Source organism: Myotis daubentonii, chromosome 3 (assembly GCF_963259705.1).
Source record: "Myotis daubentonii chromosome 3, mMyoDau2.1, whole genome shotgun sequence".
In the NCBI taxonomy this organism is placed as follows: Eukaryota; Metazoa; Chordata; class Mammalia; order Chiroptera; family Vespertilionidae; genus Myotis; species Myotis daubentonii.
The window spans coordinates 143,150,796-143,176,780 of NC_081842.1; the positions used below are offsets into that span (position 1 = coordinate 143,150,796).

Genomic DNA, 25,985 nt, shown 5'->3' on the forward strand with positions numbered 1-25,985 from the left:
TTTTCTCTGCCTCCATTCCCACCCCCCAAACTTCTGTTTCCCCTTAAACTTCACCCAGTTGTTTTGAGAAGCTTTTTCGCTGTCTTTTTTGAGGTGCACATTCTTTTCTCTCCATGATATGTTGTGTGTACATCTTTTGTCACTAAGGGCATTTTATTTGATGTTGTGTTGCTTATGTCCTTTTATAACTCATCTATTATAAACTATAGGCTTGTTGAATACAAGGCACATATTCCTTTTTACTCTATTTCCTTAAATACCATCATGTCTTAGATGTACATAATAATTAAGTAACTTATTCACTTTAGGAAGCAGGCTTTTTATGTGCATTTAATTATTGGTGACCTCACAGGCTTTCTTGGATGTTTGGCAATGATCTTCCATGTTACAGCTGCAGTTCTTGTGGAAACCAGATGTTACTCCTTGTACAGATTGTTAAAGTAAATGGAAAGATTTTTTTGTTTGATAAGGTATTTCACATTTATTACAAGAAAACTATTTGTGTGCAATGATGTGCTTGGTACAGATAAAAAGGTAAAACCAGGTGGTTGAAGCAGGCAATTATTTTCTTGGATATATGTTAAGCAATCTACAGAAGTCAGATCTTTTTGATTTTGTTAACAAGTTTTTTCAGGATTCCAAGTGGAAAAATTGTACTGAAGTACTCTAAGTTATTGAAATGAAACACTTACAGGGCTGTTAAAATAGTATTTTATGTTCTGCCTATTCATTCATTCATTCATTCATTTAATCATTCTCTGAATACTTCCTATACTATGGTATGATAGACACAGAAGTCTTAGTATGTTTTTTTTAAAAACAGTTGTAAGAAAACCCAGTTTCATGCTAGACTGGCTTTTTTAAAAAATATATTTTATTGATTTTTTACAGAGAGGAAGGGAGAGAGATAGATAGATAGAAACATCGATGAGTGAGAAACATCGATCAGCTGCCTCCTGCACATCTCCTACTGGGGATGTGCCCGCAACCCAGGTACATGCCCTTGACCGGAATCGAACCCGGGACCTTTCGGTCCGCAGGCCGACGCTCTATCCACTGAGCCAAACCGGTTTCGGCGTCTGGCTTGTTTTTATTTAGAGAATTTCATATGCATTACCATCAGTTTGCACGGGTATACCTATCAGCAAAGGAGTTCACACTGTCTTCTCTTCAATCTTTAGAAGAGCTCAAGAGGAGAATAAGAAGATAGTGCTGGCTGGATGTGTTCCTCAAGCCCAGCCACGCCAGGACTACCTGCAAGGACTGAGTGTCATAGGGGTAAGCTTATACCTGATGGGGGAAAAGGAAAGTCTTATGTTGTTAAAACACGAAATAACTTCATACTCTATTTTCTGTTTCTATTTTACTTACATGCTGTGTTATAGTTATGAGTGTCCTCAATGTACTTCCCCAATTGCTTGAAATTTTGTCATATCTGTGTAACTTTTTCATCATAGCACCAAAAACATATTCTAGATTATCTCATGAAATAAAAACAAAAACACACATACACACACATACAACTAACAAAATAAATAAGTCATAGCATGGAATTTAAGTCCCTTAATAATAACCTGGTCTTTGCATGCCTGTTCGATATTGCCATCCTATCTAATAAAAGAGAAACATGGTAATTAGCATACGTCCGCTACCATTCCCATTGGCTAATCAGCGAGATATGCAAATTAACTGCCAGCCAAGATGGCGGCCGGCAGCCAGGCAGCTTGAAACTAACATGAGGCTTGCTTGCTTCAGTGACGGAGGAAACCAACGTTCCCCGCCTGCCTTGTTGGCCTCTGAGCTTGTAGTTTGAGACATTGTTACAAATATAGAAGCTAAACAAAACCCCAGAAACCTGCTTTCAGCCCGCCGGGATCTCAGAGCTGGAGTTGATACAGAGTTTCGATTATAGAACCCAAACAAACCAGATACCTGCTTTCAGCAGCAGAGGCCTCAGAGTGGGAGCCAGAGCTAAAGCTGGCCCAGAATAAAAAAAAAGTAAAAAAGGAGCAGTTGTTAGCTTCAGTCACCCACCAGCCTGAAAACAGCCCTCAGCCCCTCACCCAGACTGGCCAGGCACCCCAGTGGGGACACCCACCCTGAAGGGTGTGTGACCAGCTGCAAACAGCCATCATCCCCTCACCCAGGCTGGCCAGGCACCCAAGCGGGAACCCAACCTGATCCAGGACACCCTTCAGGGCAAACCAGCCGACCCCACCCATGCACCAGGCCTCTATCCTATATAGTAAAAGTGTAATATGCCTCCCGGCACCGGGATCAGCGGAGCTGCGAGGCCTCCTGGCACTGGGATCAGCGTGACAGGGGGCAGCGCCCAAACCCCCTGATCAGCCCTGCTCTGTGCCTGATAGGGGGGATCTCCCCAACTCCGTGATTGCCCTGCGGCTCTGTGTGTGACAGGGTGCGGCGCCCCAACCCGCTGATCGGCCCTGCTCTGTGTGTGACAGTTTGCGGCGGCCCAACCCCCCCCCCCCACCCATGGGCCCTGCTCTGTGTGTGACAAGGGAAGGCGCCCCAACCCTCTGATCAGCCCTGCTCTGTGCCTGATAGGGGGGAGCTCCCCAACCCCCTGATTGCCCTGCGGCTCTGTGTGTGACAGGGTATGGAGCCCCAACCCCCCTGATGGGCCCTGCTCTGTGAGTGACAGGGGGCAGCGCCCCAACCCCCTATTGGCCCTGCTCTGTGCGTGACAGGGTGTGGTGCCGCAACCTGCCCACCGACCCTGCCTTGAGTGTGACAGGGGACGGTGCCCCAACCCCCTAATCAGCCCTACCCTGAGCGTGACTGAGGGTGGCATGGCAACCTCCCTATCCGCCCTGCTCTGTGCATGACAGGGGGCCGCGCCCCAATTCCCCAATCAGCCCTGCTCTGAGCCCGACCAGGGGCTGCACCTAGGGATTGGGCCTGCCCTCTGCCACCCAGGAGCAGGCCTAAGCCAGCAGATCGTCATCTCCCGAGGGGTCCCAGACTGTGAGAGGGCACAGGCCGGCCTGAGGGACCCCCCCCCCCCCCGCCTAGTGCACAAATTTTTGTGCACCAGGCCTCTAGTATCATTATAATTTTCTAACCCCACTAAACGACTTGTCATCTCCCAGTATATCTGGGTACACCTACATGCCTTATTTGGAATGCCCCACTTCCCTGCAGTCACCCTATGGAAGTCTTGGCTTCAACATTACCATTCTGTCAAGCCTTTGCTGACAATTCTGTGCAGTCCTCGATAACCTTGTGTTGGGGCTCCCTTTGCTTACTGTGCAGTTACTTGCCATTTGCTCTCTGGCCTTTTGCAGAGTTGTGATTTTGGGGTTAATGTACATGATTTTTTGATTAAAGCATACCTCTCTGTTTAAATTATTAGCTTCATGAAGACAGCTGTTAAATTTTTGTTTTAAAACCGTCAAGTATTTCTTCAGCTTTCCCATGATGCCTGACATGTGGTGGGCCCTCTATAAACGTTGGGTGACTGACTGACTGAATGAAGGAATCTTTCCTTGTACTTGTGTTGTTGGCATACTTTTCCCCCTGTTGGGCAGTCAGTTTGGGAACTGGAAGATTGCTACCTACTATCTCTTATTCTTGTGGCTATCGTCATTCACAGGATGCTCATTCAGTCACTATTTGTTGACCATGTGGTGGTGGTTCATCTTTCCGTCATTCACTGTGCTCATCAATGATCTTTTACAGTCTTTAGGTTTCATAAAACATAAAAATATTGTATGTTCGTAGAAAAAAATTTATATGGATAATTGTCACCTGAATTGAGATTTATTGTTTTTTTTTCCTGATTTGATGTACCAATGACAGGTTCTTATACTGTATTCTTAATGTAATAAACTTGTTTTCTGCTGTGAGGTCCTTGCCCCACTAGCAGATTTAATAATCTTTGAGCAAACATTCTCATGTTAAACAAACAGAACCTGAATGTTTGGGAACTTAGTTTGTTTTCATCATTTGTTTACATTTTGATTTCTCTTGGTTTAAGGATTGAAATGAATATGGACTCTGAAGTTATCTTTTCATGTCAGTCTAACTTTCTTCGTAAACATAATCCTGCTGTGTTAGGGAAATAGGAAACTAGTTAGAATTTTGTTTTAGAGATGGAATGTGGTAAAAGCTTGGGATTCATCTTAGATTTCATCTCAAGGAATTAAGTTACCAGAATAGTAGAATTTCTTTCGTATGGCAAAGCCTCTTCTCTATGTACATATGGTAACGTTTTCCTGAACTCCATTGTGTTCAGTAAAGAGCTTAGTGTCTGTTAGGAGGCAGGGGAGATTCTCAAGATAGTGCTGTTAATGTGGAAGACGATTTTCAGGGATAATGTAAACCCATGGCTGTAACAGCTAAACTTTGTTTTTCTATTTAATCTAGCACCCTCTTTGTTCTGTCACCTGGCCTTATTGTATTACCTTTAAACTTCTTTAGATTTATTTTATTTGGCTCCTTTGTAATTGGAAAAATAACTTAAGAACACATGTTTTAAAAAGTGAATAGAAAGAAAATCCATAACTCCATCACCCTAACGCAATAATTATAACCTTGCTTATCCTCTTCAGACTTCTAATATTTGCATATTTTAGTTAATTATAATCTCCAAACTATTTTTCTTATTTTCCACAAGCTTTTATTCCAGGAGGTTTTTAAACTATTTTAAATTCTTCATTACTGTTCTATTGAAGGATATATCATAATATACTTAATTATTCTTAATTTTTGGATGTCAGTATTTTCTGGTGTTTAGGAAATATACATCACACATTAATACTCACAAAGGGGTTTTTATTTTAGATTAAAATCAGTGTATTGTGAAAAGTCTCCAAAAGCTGAATCACACTATCAATAGAAATGGTTCACAGTTTAATTTTATTTTTAGTATTTATTATTATTTAACTATAAGATTATTCTTTGTCAACATCGTTTTATAGAGCATGTAATAGCAATATGACACATCTATCATAACTGACTCTATATAACAATTATGTCCACAGAACCAAAAATTTCAGGGTAAAAAATCTGGAATAGGAAACCAAAATAATCTAAAATTGGTATTTATAGAGACTGTTTCTGAATAGAATGTTAGAATTGTTATAAAATCAGAAACCTTCTGAAGTAAAATGAGCTACATTGAAATAAAAAAAAATGAGTTATATTGGTTTATACAAAGGAAAAACAATTCTGAAGTGTGAAAAAATATGAAGATGTTTAAATTCAGTGATTTCGGAAACTATTTCTAGGAGAGTGTTTGGAATTGTATTGCACATTTGATTTACAGACTGGATGAAAACTGTTATTCCTTCACAGAATTTCCCTCACAGAATTTCTCTGATAGAGGGTGTTAATAGAGGAGGAAGGAAGAACAGCTGTAACTATGTTCTGTGCTTTCCCCTCCTGCTGGGATTTGTCTCTGTCACCCCACAATTCAGGGAGGATGTGTCAGTTCTGCTGACCAAGTGATTGAAATAAAAAGCTGCCTTTAGGTGTGCATCAGTGGGAGAGCAAGCTACTTATTGCACACCTGCGTTAAAAAGACATACTATCCCATGTTTGCAAATGCTCATAGCATTTGAGAAGAGATTTGATAAGTAAGGAAGATACCATTGTAACATGTTAATTTCCATCAATATCAGCCTTTAGAAATGGGGCATTTAATTTGTTTTCATAATCAGAGATAGCAATGTGGTGAGGGCACATAATAATTGGTGATTTGACCCCTGGGCCTTTTTCATTATCTGTCTTGCTGCCTCCTGAAACTATCTGGTTGTGATTAATATTATTTGTGTGGTGGTGCCCGAAAGGAAATGGAAGTAAAACCTATCAACTTCTAGGTCCAGACCTGGCTTTGGTGGCAGTAACCTTCTGACATCCTAGAGCACAGAGCTGTCTAATTTTTTTTCACATTGGGAGAGGAGAAAGAAAAGATTAAAACTGAAGCAGTTTCCTAGAATGATTAAATGAATTTTTTATTTTTCTGTCTAAAATGTATGTATTTGTAGGTAACCAATCAAGATCTTTTAAATTTTTTCACTATTGGAACATTTTACCTTACAGTGAAAAATTTTCTCTTTTGGCAGATAGTTATGGTTAGCTATCCACCTTGAGTTTTCATGCAGTGTCATCTTTTTCCTATTATTTTCTACTAGGGACCCAGTGCATGAATTCGTGCACCTTGAAAGGAACTGTGGGCCGCGAGGCTGCAGTGGGCACAGGGGCGGGTCTCGGCCCATCCTCTGTGCCCCTGCCTGGCCCCTCCTGCCGTGGCCCCTGGTCCCCTGTCTGCTGGCAGCCCTGCTCCCGCCGCCGCTGCTCCCACGCGCTGACTGCCAGCCCTGCTCGCACCCACTGATAGTGCAGAGCGATTGGGGCCGAAGCCAGTAGCGGGTGCGAGCAGGGCCGGCACCGTCAGTGCATGCGAGCCATGGCTGCTGTCTGGATCGCCCCTCAGGAGCAGGGGGAGATGGAGAAGCCCTGAGCGGAGATTGGGAACTGCGCCATGTGCCAGTAGCGGGTGCGAGCAGGGCCGGTGCCAGCAGCAGGTGCGAGGCCCGGGCGGGACTGTGGCGCACAGTAGCAAAGAATTTTCAGTAACCACCAGAGGCTCGTCCTGATGACACCGACCAGTGCCCTGCCTTTGTCTGGTGCCCCTGCTCACCTGCTCCACTATCCCGCCGTGGCCGAGGCCTGCAATTTTCTGCACTCTGCTGCCTGCTGCTGATGCCCGCCATGTTCCGTGCCGGCCCCTTAGTGGTCAGTGCCCATTATAGCAGTTTGTTTGGTTGTTCCACTGTTTGGTCTATTTGCATATTAGGTTTTTATATATAAAGATTATGTTTAAATTGGCTACTGGTGTCTAACTGTAGGTAGTAATGTCATGATCTTGTGACTGTACCTATTGAATATTCCTCTCCTTCTCTTCAGCTCATTTGTTGGCATGAAAGTTTCTTTTAAAACAACCAGAAAGCAATTGTTCTCTGATAAAGTGTGGTAGAAAAAAAATAGTAGATTTCAGGACTCAGAAAGTTTAGCTTCAGATCCTGGGGCTGCTGTATCTTCTTGTTTCCATTCAGAAGTATGTACTGAGTGCTTACTATGTCAAGGTACTGTTCCGGGTGGTAGGAATGCAGCAGTCTGTAAAATCAGAGATCCCTGTCTTCATAGAGCTTACATTCCAGTTTTGAGAGAGACATCTGGTTTGAGCATAGATTATTTCCAGCCTCCTAGAGAATGTGGTGGGATGGCCCTAGACCACAGGGAGATTGATTAATTGGGAAATTCTCAGCAAGGCTCTGATGGAAATACAGTTGGTGTTCATTGGTCAGGACTTGTGTTCAGGATATATGGGCGAAATAGTATTTATTCTCTTGAGTTTTTCTTAAGCTATTTCTCAATTATTGCAGTGGCCTGTATTAATAGGCATGACATTTATTAGGATGGTGGGGTTTTTACTATTACAGGAAAGCATGTTTACAAAACCTGTACATTTTGTATAAATGTCTCTGTGCTAATAAACAAGGACTGCATTTGAACTTGATCTTGGTATTGATTCATTAGGATTATTTTTGTAGTAATTGTATAATTTCTCTAGAAATCCTAAATAAATTGCAGATTAATGCACATGCTGTAATATTCTAAAACATTCAGTTCACAGCAGAATATAAGATGTTGAAAATTTGTAACTGTCAAAACTTCTGATGTGCAATCTGTGAGCCCTGCAGGCAGGTGCATTTTCTTTGGAGAGCTGAAGAAAAATGTGGCTTAACGCAGGTGTCCATTTATCTCAGGGCCTCTAACTCGGTTATTTGCAGTGGTTTAAACATTTTTTCAGGAATGCTGCTCTGATACTGAAAAAATCAAGCAGCATGATGACCATTTCAAATGTAAACACTTTATTTTGAAATTTTTATGTATAATTATAAGTATAATTAAAGCAGCATTTGAAAGAGGCTATATTTGAGAAATTTTCTGTTATATACCATATTGTAAAAGTGAAACAATGTCACAATAATAGTGGCATTGATATTGAGTGCAAAGCTTGAGAAACAGGGCCGTTCCTGTTTTTCACGACTTCATGTCTCCTAATATCTTCTTTTGATATTATGTTTGTTTTTAACTTGTTATAAAAAATGCAATATCATAACAGAATGACATATACATTTAAAAGCCCATTCACGTTTATACCTTTCAAGATCTGTTATCTTTTTAAAGGCCTCTTCTAATGCATCTACCTATATGTGTACACATTTTTCACCTATTGAATTATAAAAAGAGTAGTTAAATTGAATTCAGGAGCTAGATTACATAGGTTCATATCCCTTCTGCACCACTTACTAGCTGTTTGTCCTTGTATAAGTTACTTATCCTCTCTGTGCCTTAGTTTCCTCATTTGTAGAATGAAGACAATAATAGAACCTGAATTTTGTAAGGGTTAAATGAGGTAATATCTGTAATGTGGTTAGCATGCATAGTTAAATGGTTCAGTATTAGCTTTTTAAAAAACATTGATTCATGTACAAGTAGAATTGAGCATGGGGATGAAGCTATGTGGAATCCACTCTGTGCCTAGAGTGAAACTATTTTCTAGAGAAATAGAGCTGAATAAAACATATCTGAGTGGTGGTTTGATGAATGGAGAAAGGGCTTTTGAGCAGCAACATCAGCTTGTCTAAGGAAAACCTTGGGTGTTTAGGAATGCCTGGAAGGGAGAAGGAGTGTAACTTGGAGGCAGTAGTTGTAAGAGGCCTAGTTTGGAGTTGTGCAGTGAGTGAGAGAGTAGTGCAGGTGAAGAGGTGGAGTTTACATTCAGTGTAATGCTTAACTCAGACTCAACAGGAGGGGGTGAAGGACTGGGTGGGGTTAGAAATGGTGTAATCTAGCAGTTATTTCTGTATGCCATTTGTTAACTGTTCATTATTTTCTTATAAGTTATTGATAGTCATCTATTTTCTTATTTTAAGTCAGATTTATTGACCTATGATTAGCATACAGTGAATTTGCCTGCAATGAATTTTAACAAATGCATACTGTTGTGTAAGTACCACCCAAATTAAGATCTAGAACATTTCCCTTGCCCTGGAAAGTTCTATTCTGTTCTTTTGTACTCAGTCCCATCCCCCGACCAAACACACATACCCACAGTCCTCAGCAGTGACTGTTCTGATTTCTGTCCCTGTAGTTTTGCCTCTTTCAGAATGTCATATAAATGGAATTGTATATTACCTGTTTCTTGCTTTTTTTCACTTAGCATACATAGTGCAGTCAATATCCATCCATGTTGTTATAATTGTTAATCACCACTTTTTATTGCCGAGGATTATTTCACTTTGTGATGAACCACAGTTTGTTCATCTGTTCACCAGTTGGTGGAAATTTGTGTTGTTTCTGGTTTTTGGCTATTAAAAATAAAGCTCCTATAAACATTCATAGATAGGTCCTTGTGTGGGTATGTTTGCATTACCTTGAGTAAATCCTAGAAATGGCATTTTATGGTCATATAGTAAGCATCTGCTCAACCTTTTTCTTTTTGTTTGTTAAGCCTCACCCGAGGATATTTTTTTCCATTGAATTTTATAGAGAGTGGAAGGGAAGGGTAGAAAAGAGAGAAGCAACCGTGTGAGAGAGACACATCGATTGGTTGCATCCTGCACGCACCCCTACTGGGGCCAGGGATCAAGCCTGCAACCGAGGTATGTGTCCTTGACGGAATTGAACCCGAGACCTTTCAGTCCAGGGCTGATGCTCTAACCCAGGGGTGGGCAAACTTTTTGACTCGAGGGCCACAATGGGTTCTTAAACTGGACCGGAGGGCCGGAACAAAAGCATGGATGGAGTGTTTGTGTGAACTAATATAAATTCAAAGTAAACATCATTACATAAAAGGGTACAGTCTTTTTTTTTTTTGTTTTTTTTTGTTTTATTCATTTCAAACGGGCGGGCCGTAGTTTGCCCACGGCTGCTCTAACCCCTGAGAAAACCAGCTAGGGCCATCTGCTTAACCTTTTAAGGAACTGCTGAAGTATTTCCACCAGCAATTCCACTTTCTTCACATTCTCACCAAAATTTGGTATTGCCAGTTTTTCAATGTTAGCAATTGTACTGAGTATGTAGTGGTCTGAATTTGCTTTTCTCTGTTGACTAGTGCTGTTGAGCATATTTTGTGTGATTATCTGCCATCCATGTCTTTGGTAAAGTGTTCAAGTCTTTTACTACTCCCCTCCCTCCCCCCCATTTTGGAGCTTGAGTTAGGAAACTTTCTTAGGCAGGACACACACACAAACATGAAACCATTTCGTAGAACATGAAATAAATGAAATTAATAAATTGGACTTCATCAAAATGATAAAAGTTTGCCTCTCAGAAGATGCTATTAAGAAAAACAAAAGACAAGCTATGGACTGGGAGAAAATATTTGCAAAACACAGAACTCCTAAAGGGGTTTGTATACAGAATATATAAGGGACTCCTACAACTCAACAGTAGAAAAATCAGTCTATTTCAACTTGAAGAAAGATTTGTCTGTCTTTTTATCAACGTTTTTCATTGTCTTTCAAATTTTTGGTATAATAGAAAGCCTGAATATTTTGTCGGGGCATAAGTAGGTAATTTCTTTTGTGGTTTCAAAACTTAAAAGTTATATTCCCAGGATCTAGGAACTGTCTGATAAAGTATCCTATTCCTCTAAATCTGTTTTTAAAAACTGTTTTTTAAAGAATGGAAATGATTTAATTAACTCTTCAATCTACCTGCAGTTTACTATGAAAGACAGTTACAGGCTCTATAAAGCCAGAGATTTTTCTTTGCTGTTATTTTACATTTTTATATTACTTTCTATACTCAGTACACTGTCTGACTCAATAATTGTTGAGTAAATGTTTGTTAAATATAATGTATGCATACATTTTACTTAATTTTTCCATATTGTTCCTAGCTATTCCAGCAGCATTTGTTTTTTAATTTTTCCTTTCCCTTTTTTATGATGCTAACTACCATGAGTTTGTTTGTTAATTGGTATATTATTTTTGTAAGCCCCACAACAAATTACCATAAACACAGTTGTTTACAACAACACGTATTTTGGAGATCACAAGTTGGACATGGGTTTTACTGGACTAAAATCAAGACAGTGATCCATTCTTTCCTGGATGCTCTAGGGGAGAGTCCTTGTTCTTCCCTTTTCCAGCTTTTAGAGGCCATTCACATTCTTTGACTTGTGGCCTCCTCCCAACCTAAGGGAACAATGCCATCCCTCAGCCTTTAAGGACTCCTGGGAATAGATGTGGCCCATTGGATAATCTAGTGATCTCATCGTCTCAAGGTTCTTAGTTACACCTGAAAAATCCATTTGCCATGTCAGGTAACATATTCACTGTTTCTGAGGTTAGGACATCTGAACATTATTCGGCCTGTTACATATAGCGTGCTTATTAGTTGACTAGAGACTTGGTGCACAAAATTCGTGCACTTGGGGGGAGGTCCCTCTGCCTGGACTGTGCCCTCTCGCAATCCAGGAGCCCTTGGAGGATGTCCGAGGCTCCCACCACTGCCGCTGCACTCGCTAGCCGTGAGCCCAACTTCTGGCTGAACGGTGCTCCTCCTGTGGGAACGCACTGACCACCAGGGGGAAGCTCCTGCGTTGAGCGTCTGCCCCCTGGTGGTCAGTGCGCATCATAGAGACTGGTCGTTCTGCTGTTAGGTTGATTTGCATATTAGCCTTTTATTATATAGGATGTTTTACATCTCTCATGTATATTTCTGTTTTAGTTCTAATATTACTGTTTTTAACTTTAGTATCACTTCAAAAATAACTTTTTACTTTATAGCATGCTCTATTATGTAATATGATAATATTCTGATGTTCCAAATATTGTTTCTCTATATAATTGAGTTTATCATGTTGAATTTTCTTATAAATGTTTAAAGATTTTTTTCCCACTATAGAAAGTTTTGTAAGTATTTTAATTGGATTTATGAGAAAGAAGTTTCTGGTACTGATACTCATTTTGCTGGCATCATCTAGCCTGGCCTCATCTTTCAATTAGTAATTTTTATCTCTTACTAAGTGTTAGTCACTCACTGGTACCATTCAGATAGAAAATATGCTTTTAGCTGTGTGTGGAATCTACTGTCATATAATTTTTGATGAAAGGGCTGTTTCTACTATTGGGGAAGAATTTTTCTCAGAGAAGAGATGAAAGAAGATGAAAGGAGATGAGAAAGTTATGTTCAAAGACTTAAACCCCATGTAGCATAGTATCAAGTGCTCTTTTGTTTAGCTCATTAGCAAATTGTTCACAGACTTGTGAATTCAGGAAATCTTTCACCTAGTAGAGTTAAAGATATTGTTAGTTTGGTGACTGCTATGGATTTCCCCAAATTGAAGAGATGTGGAAATTGAGCTCTCCCAAAACTAGTAAATATCATTTTTAGAGGTAAGGACTTTTCTTAACAGCTTGGAGAAAAATTTTTGGAGAGAAATTTTTAGAGAGAAAAATATTTTTATGGAGATGCCAGTACTGAACTTTAACCTGTTAGAATCAGCCGTGGGCAAACTACGGCCCGCGGGCCGGATCCGGCCCGTTTGAAATGAATAAAACTATTGAAAAAAAAGACCGTACCCTTTTATGTAATGATGTTTACTTTGAATTTATATTAGTTCACACAAACACTCCATCCATGCTTTTGTTCCGGCCCTCCAGTCCAGTTTAAGAACCCATTGTGGCCCTTGAGTCAAAAAGTTTGCCCACCCCTGTGTTAGATGCTGATTATTGGATCAATCTTTCATTATTGTAAAAGTGAAGAATTTGAACAAACACATGATAGAAAAGGCTCTTTATGTGTATTGTTCTTATAGAAAAAGAAACTTTTTTTTTAAAGGTTGTTAGAGTTTTTAGGTAGTTTTAAAGTTTTGATCTGATACTTCTTAATTAGAATGATGTCAGGTTGCCCTAATTTATTTATATACAAACAAAATTAAGAGAGCTAATGAGAAAGTTCCTTTGCATCTAGGTTTATGTGTATATTTAATGTAGATATACTCTTACTTGTGGAAGGATTTGAGATGTCTTGGGATACAATCAAGGGATAGTAAAACCCCAACCTGATTCAGGTAAGTATAAAAAGACTCACACCAGGCAACAGAGAAATGTGGATAAAGAGTAGTCTCTGCACATTTTCCATAGGATTAGCCACAGCAATGCTTTTAAGATTGTTCTTTAACCCTCTGGTGACTTCCTTTTGTTAGTAGAATGAAATCTAAAATGCATAGCATGAACTACAAGGTCTCATATACAGGGGTGGGCAAAAGTAGGTCTGCAGTTGTTCATATGAAAAACAATATAATACAAGAATCAATTACACAAGAATAAAGTCTGTGTTTCACATACAACTAAAACCTACTTTTGCCCACCCCTGATATCTCCCCTTAATTGCTTGACTCCATCTCCTTCCATTCTGCAGTGACTGTTCTGATTTCTCACTTCCCATCATTTCTCTTTTATGTGTTCTTCCCCCTGGAGGTACATGTTGATGCTTCTGTCTTAGGGTCCCAGTCTTAGGATTAATGCTACCTACACCGAGGTTTACCTGGACCACTATTGCAAAATTGCTCTCTCCACCTCCTGCCACACCCACACTTTTTTTTCCCCTTTTTTAAAAGTTATTTTTTTTTTCATAGCCTCTGTCATGATAGGATATGAACATTTTCAATTATTTACACATTTGTCTCCATGATTAAAATATAAGTTCTATGAAGCATGGATGTGGTATTTTTCGTCATCCTATCCCCAATTCCTAGAACAGTTGGTGGTTAATAGATATTTGTCAAGGGAATGCATGCATGCCAGTGGTGATGTGTCGGGGAGAGTTTGGGGGAATAGTTGTTGCCTGGGTCTCTTGAAAGTCCAGTTTCATTCTGTGATCATTTAGTAATGGCCTTCATGTATATAGGAAAAGGGAGATTCATGAAATGTGTCACGTATGTGCCATTCCTGGATGATATCTACTAGGCAAGAATTGAGTTGGATATTCCTGCACTTCAGTTCCCTAAGCCTCAGGAGTACGGTAATGGTTAGCCTAGGAATGTTCTGAGGGTTAATGAGATAGTGCATGTGTTGTGTTATCACAGAGCCTAGGACATAGTTAGTAATTGCTTAAGAAATGTTAGTTATCACTGTGTTATTGCCAGTCATCAACTTATCTAGCTACTGGTTGTTCAGACAAAAAGATACTTCAAGTCTACTAGTATACTAAAGCAGAACCTCTGCAGAATAGTATCAGTTTGCTCCCTGACTGACCTTTTTTATTAGCCAACTTGGCAAAATTGTTCTTGGGATATGTATTACTTCGTAGGGCTGCCATAACAAATTACCACAACCTGGGGGCCAATTTAGCCATACTCCAGAGCTCCACTTTCCAGTGTGGTTATCAGTAGCCACACATGACTATTTAAATTAATTAAAGTGAAAATTTAGTTCCTCAGTCACAGTAGCCACATTTCAAATACCCAGTCAGTGTGGCTACCATGTTGGACAACACACAGCATATAATCATTTCCATCACCATAGAAAATTCTTTTTGATAGCACTGCTCTAAACAATAGGGAATTTCTGAATAGCACCTTTATTTGCTTTAGATGACTTTCTATAGGGTTGTTTCTTCAATATATGTTTAGTTCTAAATGTGGAATGGTTCATAATAGCTGAATAAAATATTTTTATGGATTTCTTTTAAAAGTTCTATAGCAGAATGACTCATTATTATTATTCATGAATTGTTTATTCACCAACTCCTTTTTTCATTGTGGAGAACATATGGAGTCAGTAATAGAACATACTGCGTGTCTTTTTTTCTTGTATATTTATAACTAAGTGCCTGGGGGACACAAGATACTGTTTTATTTATTTTATTTGAATTATATGCCAGAGACTAAGCTCTTGTGTATTGAGGGCTACAATTTATAGTATTAATTAAGAACAGCTTTTCTCGTATTCCCAGAAAGTATTCAATGTATTCTTCTTTACTGTATGTGAATCTGGACTTTATTCTTTCTCTCATGATTGTTGTATCTTCTCTACTTGTCTCTTATCCCATGCTTTTTATTTTGGTTCCTAACTTCTCCCTTTTCCATTTAACTCCCACTCTTCTCTGTCTTTTCTGTCTCCCCTTCTTTTTTTCCTCCCTATCATCCATTCCTCCAATTTCATCCTTACAAAAATGGAAATAACACAATATTTTCAGAAAATGCTTGTTTGTAATCAAATACTTTAAAATATTTTGCTTCAAATTTGGTAGACCCTTATTTTTAAAGGAGCAGGGGTTCTCAGCCTGTGGGTCGCGACCCCTTTTGGGGTCGAACGACTCTTTCACAGGGGTCGCCTAAGACCATTGGAAAACACATATCTAATTACATATTGTTTTTGTGATTAATCACTATGCTTTAATTATGTTCTATTTATAACAATGAAAATACATCCTGCAAATCAGATATTTACATTATGATTCATCACAGTAGCAAAATTACAGTTATGAAGTAGCAACGAAAATAATTTTATGGTTGGGGGTCACCACAACATGAGGAACTATATTAAAGGGTCATGGCATTAGGAAGGTTGAAAACCACTGTTTTAGAGCTTCCTCATATCACCCAGTGATTAAATAATTACGTGTGGCCAGTATTTATTTTTCTGCCACAAAGGCAAATGTAATCAATTACTTTTACTGGCATAAATCAGAGGTTATATTTTGAGCTGTATACATTCATGCAAATTCTATGAGACCATCTGAGTGAAAGAAAACCTCTGTTAGACATGCAAATGTATTTCACTTAAAAACTTTTTTTATTTTGATGTAATTTTATATTCACAGAAAAGCTGCAAAAGTAATTACCATATACTCATTATCCAGATTCCCCAAATGCTAATTATTTTTTAATTAAAATTTTTTTAAATTAGTTAAGGTATTACAAATGTGTCCACATCCCCCCCATTAACCCTCAACCTCCCCCCCCGCCCCGCCCCCCACACACTCATGCTCCCATCCCCCTGTTGTCCATGTCCATTGGTTTGGCTTATATGCGTGTATACAAGTCCTTCGGTTGATCTCTTCCCCTTACCCTCTCCCTCCCCTACTTTCCTTCTGGGGATTGATAGCCTGATCGCTGTTTCTCAGTCTTTGGATCTGTCCCTTTTCATCAGTCTATGTTGTTCTCTATAATCCACAAATGAGTGAGATCATGTGGTATTTATCTTTCTCTGACTGGCTTATTTCACTTAGCATAATGCTCTCCAGTTCCATCCATGCTGTTTCAAAAGGCAAGAGTCCCTTCTTTTTTACCGCAGCATAGTATTCCATTGTGTAGATGTACCACAGTTTTCTAATCCACTCATCTGCTGATGGGCACTTAGGCAGTTTCCAAATCTTAGCTATGGTGAATTGTGCTGCTATGAACATAGGGGTGCATATATCCTTTCTGATTGCTGTTTCTGATTTCTTGGGATATAGTCCTAGAAGTGGGATCACTGGGTCAAATGGGAGTTCCATTTTTAATGTTTTGCGGAAACCCCATACTGTTCTCCACAGTGGCTGCACCAGTCTGCATTCCCACCAGCAGTGCAGAAGGGTTCCTTTTTCTCCACATCCTCTCCAACACTTGTTGTTTGTTGATTTGTTTTGGAAGGTTGTATTTTTCTAGGAATATGTTCATTTCCTCCAGGTTGTCTAGTGTGTTGGAGTAGAGTTGTTCATAAGATTTTCTAACAATCCTTTGTATTTCTGTGGGGTCTGTTGTTATTTCTCCTCTTTCATTTCTGATTTTGTTTACTTGGGTCCTCTCTCTTTGTTTCTTGGTGAACCTGGCTAGAGGTTTATCAATCTTGTTTATCCTTTCAAAGAACCAGCTCTTGGTTTTGTTGATCTTTTGTATTGTTTTTTTGGTCTCTGTCGTTTATCTCTGCTCTGATCTTTGTTATTTTCTTCCTTCTGCTTACACTGGGCTTTTCTTGTTGCTCTCTTTCTAACTCTTCGAGTTGTAGAGTTAGGTCATTTATTCTCATTGTTTCTTGTTTCTTGCAGTAGGCTTGTAGAGCTATGAACTTACCTCTCAAGACTGCTTTTGCTGTGTCCTATAGGTTTTGGATTGTTGTGTTTTCATTGTCGTTTGGTGCCATGATGTTTTTTATTTCTTCTTTGATCTCTCTGGTAACCCAGCCATTGTTTAATAGCATGCTATTTAGTCTCCATGTGTTTGATTTTTTTGGATTGTTTCTGTTGTAGTTGATTTCTAGTTTTATGCCTTTGTGATCTGAGAAGATGCTTGATATGATTTCAGTTTTCTTGAATTTGAAGAGACTTTGTCTGTGACCCAATATATGGTCTATCTTTGAAGATGACCCATGTGTACTGAGAGGAATGTATATTCTGTGGCTTTGGGGTGAAATGTTGTGAAGAGGTCAATTAATTCCATCTGATCTAGTGAGTCACTTAGGATTGATGTTTCTTTGCTGATTTTTTTGTTTAGAGGATTTGTCCAGTGGTGATAATGGGGTGTTAAAGTCCCCTACTATGATTGTATTGCTGTCAATCTCTCCTTTGATCTCCTCCAGGAGATTTCTTATGTATTTGGGTGCTCCTATATTGGGTGCATATATATTTACCAGAGTTATTTCTTCTTGTTGGAATGCTCCCTTTAGAATTATGAAGTGACCTTCTTCATCTCTTTTTATGTACTTCACTTTGAGATCTAATTTGTCAGATATAAGTATTGCTACCCCGGCTTTTTTTTCACTTCCATTCGCCTGAAAAACCTTTTTCCATCCCTTCACCATCAGTTTGTGTGCATCTTTTTTTTCTGAGGTGGGTTTCCTGTAGACAGGAGATATATGGGTCATGTTTTGTTATCCACTCAGTTACCCTATGTCTTTTGATTGGGGCACATAATCCATTTACATTTAAAGTTATTATTGATAGAAACTTTTTAGTCACCAATTTTGTTCTTTACCGCTGCGTTCCTTCTTTGTTTCCTGTTTTTTCTATTTACAGCAGACCCTTTAGCATTTCTTGCATTGCTGGTTTGGTGGTAATAAACTTCCGTAGACCGTTTTTGTCTGTGAAGGTCCTGATTTCACCCTCAGTTTTGATTGATAGCCTTACTGGGTACAGTATTCTTGGATTCAGACCCTTCCTTTGCATGACTTTGTATATTTCATTCCATTCCCTTCTTGCCTGATGTGTTTCTGTTGAGAAATTGGTCGCTAGTCTGATGGGGGATCCTTTGTAGGTAACTTTCAGTCTCTCTCTGGCTGCTTTTAAGATTCTTGCTTTGTCTTTGGTGTTTGCCAATTTAATTATAATGTGCCTTGGCGTCGGTCTTTTGGGGTTCATTTTGTTTGGGACTCTGTGAGCTTCTTGGATTTTTGTGAGGTTTTTCTTCCCTATATCAGGGAAATTTTCTGTTATTTTTTCAAACAGGTTTTCTATTCCTTGCTCAGTTTCCTCTCCTTCTGGCACACCTATTATTCGGATGTTGTTTCGTTTCGTGTTGTCCCAGAGTTTTCTTAGGCTCTCCTCGTGCTTTTTAATTTTTTTTTCTATAAGCTGTTCTGCTTGGGTATTTTTTCCTATCTTGTCTTCTAGCTCGATGATGCGGTACTCTGCTTCTTCTAGTCTACTGTTGATGCTTTCCATTGAGGTCTTTATAGCAGTGATGTCATTTTTCATTTCTTCTTGATTTTTCTTCATTTCCTCTTGATTCTTACACATATTGTTGAATTTGTCTTCCATTCTTTTCATCCACCTTATGGCCATTTCTCTGAATTCTTTCTCTGACAGGTTGTTTGCCTCCATTGCCTCCATTTTGTGTACTTCCTTTTCTGGTGATGCCTTTTTTTCTTTCATATGTGGGTTGATTCTTTGTTTCCCCATGATCTCTCTTCTCCAGGTGTTTGGTTATGTAGTTCTCTCTCTGCTGCGTTGATTTAAATGCACAAAATACAACACAACAAGGCACAACGTACAAGGCACTGAACACAAATGTATTCACGATATTAATAACCCAAAATAAAGTTGACCACCCGAGCGAAGAGAATTAGGGGATAAGGAAGAAAAAAGAGAAAAAGATAAAAGAGAAAAAAAAAAGGAGTGCAGAAATGAGATTGGGAAAAGGGAGAGAGGGGAAAAAAAAATAAGAGAATGAATGAAATAGAAGTGGGGAAGAGACTATTTATATGGGGAGAAAACTCTAATAGAACCTCTACTAATCCCAATGAATTCCAGCAACAGATCCCTGGAGATGAATGCAAAATACAAACAACCACTAATATCAAGCGAGGCAAGGGAAAACAGAATCACAAAAATAACCAGAGAATGAAAAGAAAAAAAAAAAAGCAAAACAGAAAAATGAAAATAAAAAACAAAACAATCTCGCAAACAAGCATAAAAAAACCAATATACTCAAAATCAAGCAAACAATAGGAAAACGACAGAGAAAGAGAGAAAAAAATTTGGAAAGTGAAGAAAGATAAGAGAGAGGTGTATATGGATTTAGAGCAAGGGATTGGAAATTAGATATATAAGTAGGGTGAAACTTAGATGGGGTAAAAAGAAGGAATAGGGAAAATCTAAAGCTGGAATAGGATAAGAGAAGCAGGACAACAAAAGGGGAAAAGTGAGGAAGAGAGTTTTGGCTTAAAAGTAAAGTTGAGATAGAGAAAAATAATCCTAAGGAACGGTGAAAATAGAGTGTAGAACACGAATCCCAAAATAAAATAAAGAAAAAGTAAAATGACACTTTAAAAAATGGTAAAATGATAGTAATAATACTGGTTAAAAATAAAAATGTAGTAATTAAAAAGGTAAAATCAGGTGATAAAAAAATAATAAAATAGGTCCTTAATTAAAAGGTGAAAAAAGAATAAAATAAAAAATAAAATGTTCAGTAGTGAAGGTGCTTCAGGTCTACTCTTCTTTTTGGCACGCCTTAGTCCTACCACGTATTCAGGTGAGTGTTGAATTTCCCTGCGATACACTGCTCCTCCGTGTTGTAAACCACAGTCCTGATTTTAAGGCAGGCTGTATTTGTTTCCCAGACTGCCTTTAGTTGTGTTAACAGAATAGTCAGTTCATGGCTCTGCGTCTGGGTGGCAATGTGTCTGGATTGACCTCCGAGGCTATAAGTCCTCTCTATCCAGTAGTTAGGGTTTATTTTCTCTATTGTACTTGAAACTGGTTTGGGAAAGTTCAACGCCCAGAGCTGGTTCTTTAATCGTTACTCCCCGCTCTGTTTCCCAGGTTCCCCCAAAACAACTTTTCCCTACAGGCTCTGCGAGTGACCCGAACTGGGCAATCCCATGCACTGGTTTAATAATCAAACGCACAGATTTAAGGGGACGTGTGAATACAAGAGCCTGAGAAGTTGTGTGAATTCATAAGCCTCCACCTTCCAGGTCTGCGTGGTCTCTGCGTGCTCTCTCACCCCTGGCACCAAGCAGCTGGCAGACTGGCAAAATCCGAGGCTGCTTTTTGCATCCAGTCCAGCTATGGGCTTATTTTTAGCGTTCCCTTCTGCCAGCAGCCCTGCGGGAGCCCTTCCACACTGTGGATCACGCTGGCCCCAACGGCCGCATACTTTGTGGGGCGCAGATTTACCCCCTGCGCACCTTCTCCTCTCCAACCCGAATTGCAAACCGCACCTTTAGGGGAAGTCTAACCTTTCCGTGAGAAGAAGTAGTGCTCGTCTGAGTTCACGCAGTCACGCTGCTTGAGATTCATTGTTTCCGGGTTAGTAGCTGATCCCTGGATGCCAGTAACAGCCACTCAAGATGGCACCGTCTCCACGGCTGAGCTGGTGCTCCAGGAGAGATTTCAGCCGCAGTCTCCAACCATCCCCTTTTTCTGGTAGTTCTCTGTCTTTCCCAGCTGCAAACTGTCTCTCAGCTGAATATCCTCTGCTTATTCAGGCTGTATGTTACCTGTTTCAGCTGCTCACCCTTATCTGCTCTGGGACAAAGCACAGGACACGTCCGTCTATACCTCCGCCATTTTTTCAACCTCCCAAATGTTAATTTTTAACAAATTTGGTATTTCTCTTTTTATATATACACATTTTTTTTGATTCTTTTTCTTTTGTATCCTCACCCGAGAAGTACATGCTTAGTGAAAAGGAGGGAGGGACCATATTCATATCTTGGCAGTTGTCCCAATAATGTCCTTAAGAGGAAAAGAATCCAGATCCAAAGCTGCATTCAGCTGTTAGGTCTCTTTAGACTCCTTTGATTTGGAACATTTCCTTAGTTTTCCATTGAGTTTCATGACCTTTACATTACAACATTTGACTACCCTCAACACTTCTTTGGTAAATAACAGCTTTTTATTTTTTTGGTAATATAATTCACACACCATACAATTTTACCATTTCAAATGCTTAATTCAGTGTTTTTTAGTACAGTCACAGTCACCACCATCAATTCTAGAATATATTCCATCACTCCAAAGGAAACTCTATACTCCTTAGCAGTTTCTTCCATTTCTTTCACCACCTATCCATAGGCAATTACTAATCTACTTTGTTTCTGAAGATTTTTCTATTCTGGCCATTTCATATACATAGAATAATTTAATATTTGACTTTTTTAGTCTGGCTTCTTTTACTTACCATAATATTTTAGCATATATTAATACTTCTTTCTCTTTTATGGTTTAATGATATTTCATTGTATTTTATACCATTTGTATCTGTCAGTTGATGGGACTTTTGGTTGTTGCTGTTAGGAATAATGCTGCTATGAACATTTGTCTACAAGTTTTTGTGTGGAAATATGTTTTCATTTCTTTTGGATATGTATCTATGATTGGAATTACTGGATCATATGGTAACTTTACGTTTAACCATTTGAGGATCTGCTGATACTGTTATGAATTGTAATGTAAATATCTGATATGCAGGGATGGTCTTAGCGACCCCTGTGAAAGGGTCGTTCGACCGCCAAAGGGGTCACGACCCACAGGTTGAGAACTGCTGCACTAAGGCAAAGGGATATTTTAAAGAGATTTGCCATTGCATTTTTAGTAAAGTTTTTTTTTTAAGGTTATTTTTTGGTTCTCAGTTGAGGTCATTGCAGCATTGTTGTATAGTGAAGATTAGAAATAACATAAAGGCCCATTAATGCGATGATATTAATATTTGTTATGGTATATCTATACAGGAGACTTTGGGAGCTAGTAAAATGAATGAAGTAGGCCTATATACTGATGATGTATAGAAAACAAATCAAGGACAGGTCTACTTTATATGTCATCTATCTATGTCTCACAACTAAAAGAAAAGAAGAAAAAACTATAGAATACTAGAGGCCCGGTTCACAAAATTCATGCACTCAGGGGGAGCGGGATGTGGGGGGTCCCTAAACCTGGCCTGCACCCTATTGCAGTCCGGGAGAACTTGGGGAATGTCCGTCTGACGGCTTAGGCCCACGGGGAGCGGGTCTAAGCCATCAGTTGGACATCCTCAGTGCTGCCATGGAGGTGGGAGAGGCTCCCACCACTGCTGCTGTGCTCACCAGCCATGAACCCTGGCTTCTGGCTGAGCTGCGCTCCCCCTGTGGGAGCGCACTGACCACCAGGAGGCAGCTCCTGTGTTGAGCGTCCGCCCCTTGGTGGTCAGTGTGCATCATAGCGAACAGTCGGACACTTAGCATATTAGGCTTTTATTATATAGGATAATTATACTAGAGGCCTCTTGAAATTCTTACAAGAGTAGGCTTTCCTTACCCCAGCTGCTGGCACCATCTTCCATCCAGCAACCAGGACCCAGGCTTCCCTTTGGCCACCAGCAGGCACCCGGTACCCGGGCTTCCCTTGCAGCTATGGCTTCGTCCGGAAGGTGTCCGGAAGGATGTCTGGTCTAATTAGCATATTATGCTTTTATTATTATAGATTAGACCCCTTTATGCATGGTTTTGCTTTCTGCAGTTTCAGTTACCTATGGTTAAACACTTAACATTAAATAGAAATTTCCAGAAATAAACAACTCTTAAGTTGTAAATTGTGTGGTGCTTGAATAAATCTCATGCTGTCATGCGCTGTTCTACTCTGTGCCCTCTGGGATGTGAATCATCCCTTTGTCCATAGTATTCATGCTGTATATGCCACCCACCCTCTAGCCACTTATTATTGGTTACTGTTGTTAATCTCTTACTGTCCCTAATTTATAATTTAAACTTTATTATAGGCATATGTGTATAGGAAAAAACAATATATATGGAATTTATTACTATCTTTGATTTCAGGTACCCACAGGGGGTGGTCTTGGAACATATATCTCATGGATAAAGGGGGGCTACTGTATAAAGGGTGAGGCAAATGTAAGACAAATCAATGGCAGGTCTATTCATATGGAAAGTAATACAGTCCTATCTAATAATAGACAAACATGGTAATTAACCGTACCTCTGACACTAGCTTCCCATTGGCTAATCAGGGCCATATGAAAATTAACTGCCAACCAAGATGGCGGCCAGCAGCCAGGCAGGTGAAGCGAACAGGAGGCTTGCTTGCTCCAGTGAAGGAGGAAGCCAAGGTTCCCCGCCTGCCCCTGCTGGGCTCTGAGCTTGCACTCTAAGAAACAATGTTGCAATTATAGAAGCTAAACAAGCCCCATGCTTTCAGCCAGCCGGCCGAGCTGGAGTTGCAACAGTGTTTCAATTATTGAAGCCAAACAAACCAGATGCCTGCTTTCAGTAGCGGAGGTCTAAGAGCTGGAGCCAAGCCTCAGAGCTAAAGCCGGCTCTCAGCTCAGGTGACAGCCATAGAAGGTAAATAAATCCCAGAATAAAAATAAAAAAAAATGAAAAAAAAATAGGCTGGGAGCTTCAGTCACCCGCCAGCCTGAAAAAGGTCCTCAGCCCCTCACCCAGACTGGCCAGGCACCCCTATGGGGACCCTCACCCTGAAGGGGGTGTGATCAGCTGCAAACAGCCATCATCCCCTCATCCAGGCTGGCCAGGCACCCAAGCGGGACCCCTACCTTGATCCGGGACACCCTTCAGGGCAAACCAGCCAGCCCCCACCCATGCACCAGGCCTCTATCTTATATAGTAAAAGGGTAATATGCAAACTGACCCTAACAGCAGAAGGACTGGGAATGACTGGTCACTATGACACACACTGACCACCAGGGGGCAGACGCTGAATGCAGGAGCTGCCCTCTGGTGGTCAGGGCACTCTCACATGGGAGGAGCTCTGCTCAGCCACAAGCCAGGCTGATGGCTGCCAGTACAGTGGTGGTGGTGGGAGCCTCTCCTCCCTCCTCAGCAGCACTAAGGATGTCCGACTGCAGCTTAGGTCTACTCCCTGCTGGCAAGTGGGCATCCCCCGAGTGCTGCCAGGCTGCCAGAGGGATGTCTGATTGCCATCTTAGGCCCAATCCCCCAGAGAGCGGGCCTAAGCCAGCAGGTGGTCATCCCCTGAGGGGTCCCAGACTGCAAGAGGGCACAGGCTGGGCTGAGGGACCCCCTCCCCCCTGAGTGCACAAATTTTTGTGCACTGGGCCTCTGGTAATTAATAAATAATAATATAGTAATTAACTCTTTTATCTGCCCTGCATATAAATGTTTAGCATTTGGAAATGTCTTGGTATCTACTCATCAGATAATTATGAGTGATTCATCTGAGGAGTGGAAATGGAGCATGGAGGATGTTATGGGTTACCTTTTTTTCTGCTTTATATTTCTGTTTTGTTTGAATTTGTTCAGTGAACAAATTTCTTTTGTAATAAAACAATTAACTAGATATCACTTGTGATCTAAGTTAACTTTCTCTATTCCTTTAGCTTCTTGGACTACAATCTTTGCTTTTTCCATTTTCTGTCTAACTCCAGCCACTCTAACTCAGTTTCCCTAGTGGGCCTCTTCTAATCTAATCCTGCTTATCCTCAAGAAGCATTCCTGGGTCACTCAATCAGATTTTATTACCTTTCCTCTGTGATCTCCTGATGCCCTGGGAAATCTTTCTTAGTCACTCATGTCTAGAGCAGGAGCTGTTATTATTTGACTTCGTAGTCCATGGGCCTGAGCACAGTACCCAGCACAGGGTAAAAATTCATTAAAAGGGGTTTCAGTGTTAAACTAATAAAACAGAGAATTTGGGGTCGATCCTCTTAATATCAGCATGCCCTTTTGTATAGGTTGTCATTGTTTTTGAAGCTCTGTGTGAAGAGACATGTTTTAATTAAACTTTAGTTTATATCTTAGGACTTTTAAAGTTTATGTTGATAAGATCTTCTAACAACTCCAGGAAGTTTATTTAAATGTAGTATGATTTCTTTAATTGTCATTAGAGGACAAGAGAGTGATAATTTCATATTTTATTGTAACAAAATCTCAATATAGAATATTTTTTATAATACTGTCAAATGCATTAATTAAAGAAAACCTGCTTTCATGAGCTTAGAAAATGTGTAACATTGACTCAAGCGGAAGGATAAACAAATTAATATTTCTTCTTTGGGTAAGCTCCTTGTCTAACAGTTTGTTTTCTTTCCAGGTTCAACAGATAGATCGTGTAGTAGAAGTTGTGGAGGAAACAATTAAAGGTAATTCTTGAAAGAAAGATAAGCAGAGGTGTATATAAAACTGCCTGACGGAGGTTAACCTGGACGGGGTGCAGAGACGGTGGAGGGACCACGAGCCCCGTTCCTCTCAGCTTGTTCCAAAAAGGAGGGCCAGTCACCATCTTTCATGGTTTCCATCTTCTTAGCTATTTCTTTATAGTTTACTGTTCTCTTCTTAGACATATTATAAAAAAGAGTCATCAACCATAGCAGTCTCCTATTCCTTCATCTCAGGTGTTGCAATGATTTTTGAGGCTTTAAAGCATCTGAGGTATATATTTATAAAAATACTACTTAGTTAATATTTATCGAGCATCTTTGTGAAAATTTTTGTTTTAGATTAAAATTTTGTCCCCGACTGCTTCATGCATTGACT

At 39.9% G+C, this 25,985-nt stretch overlaps 1 protein-coding gene across 5 annotated transcripts in view; it reads left to right on the forward strand.

Moving 5' to 3' along the window:
* The window catches only part of CDKAL1 (CDK5 regulatory subunit associated protein 1 like 1), a 684,969-nt gene that overhangs the window by 185,266 nt on the left and 473,718 nt on the right, over positions 1-25,985 (forward strand). For all 5 annotated transcript variants that reach the window (XM_059688757.1, XM_059688759.1, XM_059688758.1 and 2 more), the window contains 2 exons: positions 1,182-1,278; positions 25,543-25,591. In XM_059688757.1, the coding sequence (XP_059544740.1) occupies positions 1,182-1,278; positions 25,543-25,591 (146 nt within the window). The remainder of the gene's footprint in view (positions 1-1,181; positions 1,279-25,542; positions 25,592-25,985) is intronic.